The sequence below is a fragment of the Nannochloropsis gaditana genome (assembly GCF_000240725.1).
Source record: "Nannochloropsis gaditana CCMP526 unplaced genomic scaffold scaffold169, whole genome shotgun sequence".
Classification (NCBI taxonomy): Eukaryota; class Eustigmatophyceae; order Eustigmatales; family Monodopsidaceae; genus Microchloropsis; species Microchloropsis gaditana.
This window is the reverse complement of record NW_005803784.1, coordinates 22,451-25,165: the sequence shown is the minus strand read 5'-3', so window position 1 is coordinate 25,165 and position 2,715 is coordinate 22,451. Positions and strand designations below refer to the sequence as shown.

Sequence of the window (2,715 nt, the reverse complement as noted above, 5' to 3'; positions counted from 1 at the left end):
GGAACCTATGGAAGTCGCCTCAATTCCAAACTTCAATGATGCCGATGTCAATGCGGTCGAATGGACTGCACCTCTAGACTTGGACGAGGATACGCGCTACTATGTTAAGGGAACGCCGGCGGCCTTCCCCAGACTATTTGGCAATTCTCAACTCTTGCGCTCGAGACTTTTTAAAAAGACAGCTTAGCGTAGAGACCACGGGGCCATGCCCTATCTTTTTTTTTGCCTTCTCGTATTTAGACATGTAGCTGTCCGCACAGGAAGGAGAGCGTTGTAACGAAGGTGCTAGGTAGCCGAAGCAAGCACAGCGGATCATCCATACAGCATTTCATCAAATGACTAATAGCAAAGTATGTTCGCATTTTCATGTGGCAGGGAGAGAGTGCGTGCCCACCTCCACGACAGGAGAGGCCTTGCACGAGCGACTCGTTTTTTAAAGTTCACATTTATAGCAACAGTGGTAGAAAGTATGCCTGATCGATGAAGTAAAGAAGGAGTGCAAAAATTAACGAGCCAGCCTTTTGGCCTGCAAAATGATGTCTTTATACAAGTTACGTTTGAGAATTTTTGGGGACAGGCGCCCATTTTCTTGACATGTTAGCCGGCTATGACGTGTAGTTACATGCGTGGCTCCTTTTCTGGACGAATTTGGTGATGTTGCCTACTTTACTTACAATCCATTTGTCAAGCATTGACCGTTCAAACGGTCCGTTGTAAGCTCTTCATTAAAACGTTTGAAAAAGCTTGAGTCCTGGAAAAGCGTAAAATGAAACTCTCTGTCGCAGCCCCCGTCTGTGCAGGTGCTACAGGCAAATGTGGGGAGTGAGGCAAGGCATCCGTCTCCGGGTCATTTGGTGTGATCAAGAGCAGCTCTGCAGGTCCATTTATATGCCCAAACAAGGTCTCGTCAAACAAGATTGTCAATTCGGTCTCCGTGCACAGGCGGTAGCAGGAATCTTCAATGCCCATCAAAAGCCCTTGAACAAACTCCCGTAGCACATGCAGGGCTGCCCGCACGTCCCGTTTCTGTGGAGAGTGTGATGGCAATGCGGACATATTCTCGTTGCCCGCGGAGGCTGGTGGGCTAACCATACCCGTGGTGCTGAAGTTGGTGGTGGTCAACATTCCTGTAGTCGTCTTCGCATGTAATTGGGTTGTCGCTGGCCATCTGTACGAGTCACTGTAAGCCATGGCAGGAGAGGCCATACGCTCGAATTTTCGTGCCAAGGGACCGGCAAATGGGACATTTTTTCTGTTCAGATCCTTGGCGGGCACTTCGACGTAGTCGTTGTCCAGGTCGACTCGCATGATCTCCATGGGGAAATCATTCCGCCGCAGCAAAAAGGTTTTGCGGTGCAGCCCCATAAGGAAGGGGGTAGGGCAGCCAATGACGTGATCAATCATGACTTCCGGTACCAACGGCACGTAGACATGGCACCATTTTAGAGGATGGAGGAGAAGCCGAAGACCCTCCCCAGCGACCGTTAAGAGAGTTAGCCGCTCAGATATGAGCAAGACCTTGCACTCCAAAAGAAGGGCGAGGAAGACGAGGATGAGGTTGCGAGAGCTTAGGCATTGGAAAAGAAGGTCAATTTCAAAGTCGATTTGAGTGGGCAACTGATGCTGATGAGCTGTCGCTGAGGTTGGACCATGACCGTTGGTAGACGCCGAAGCAGAGCCTGGCTGGGTTAAAGCGGGTGATAGAAGTCCCGATGGAGAGAGGCCAGATGCCAGCTCGTGCGGTGAAGATGGGAGAGGGGTAGAGAAGGGCAAGAACAAGGATTCATCCCGGTCGGCCGCATCGAGGGGAATCCGAACAGGGGGATGATCGGCAAGGAGGGTTTGGATGACACGCAGGGCGGACCGATTCCGGGTTTGTTTGGGGTCAAACAAAGCGGTCAGGGGGGTGCGGAGCGAGTTGATGAAAGAGAAGCGAGACATGAGGCAAAATCCGTAAGGGGCGTATGTCAAGGTGACCGGTAAAGCCTTGGCTGTGGCAGCCATAAGACCGTCCCGCGTCCCAATAGATGCGTTTGTACTACCCCGGCGCAGGCGCTGTCCCCCCTGAACATGTGATCCAATTTCGTCCATTGCAGACGCACGCCGAGTCGAGTTGGTAGCGAGGGAGGACATATAGGTTTGATGATAGGAGGGCGATTGCCCACCAAGAGCTGCCGGGTCCAATTTGTTCCATTGTTGTGGGGAGTCTACGATGGTTGGGAGGGATTCTTGATCCACGGAAGACGCTCTGGCAAACGTTTCATAGCTTTGTAATAGGGCGTCCTGAAAGTCCGCTTCGACAAGGGCAATCAAACTATCATCATCGTCGTCAACATCGGCCTCTTGAAGCGTCTGTGCTTGAATACCGTCCTCGTTATGCTTCATTTGAGGCTCGGGTTCTGAACTGGACCCCTCTCCCGGCCCCCACAGTGATTGTGCTTCTGCGGTCCGTTCCTCTGGTATGTGTACATCCATAGACAGCAATCTATGGCCCATGCACTCTGGCGCTGGCAAGTGCGAAATCGATTGGGAAGACGGGGATGACTTTTCTGGGGCATCCGGGCGACAAAAGGCCTCTCGCGCAACTTCGCCTTCCGCCTGCTCCTTCACGGGCCCCTTAGGTACGACCACATGAGCAGATACATCAGAGACATCGTCGTCCCGATCACCCTCCCGCCCATCTATCGGCTCTACACCGTCCTCATCGTGTCGTGG

At 52.4% G+C, this 2,715-nt stretch overlaps 1 protein-coding gene across 1 annotated transcript; it reads right to left on the bottom strand.

Annotated features, from left to right (window-relative positions):
• Positions 1-633: 633 nt before the first annotated feature.
• Positions 634-2,395, bottom strand: NGA_2077100 (suppression of tumorigenicity 5; the record flags this gene model as incomplete). The annotated part of the gene is made up of 1 exon (XM_005855546.1): positions 634-2,395. A coding segment is annotated over one exon (1,696 nt), but the record flags the coding sequence as incomplete, so codon positions are not given.
• Between the last annotated feature and the right edge of the window lie 320 nt (positions 2,396-2,715).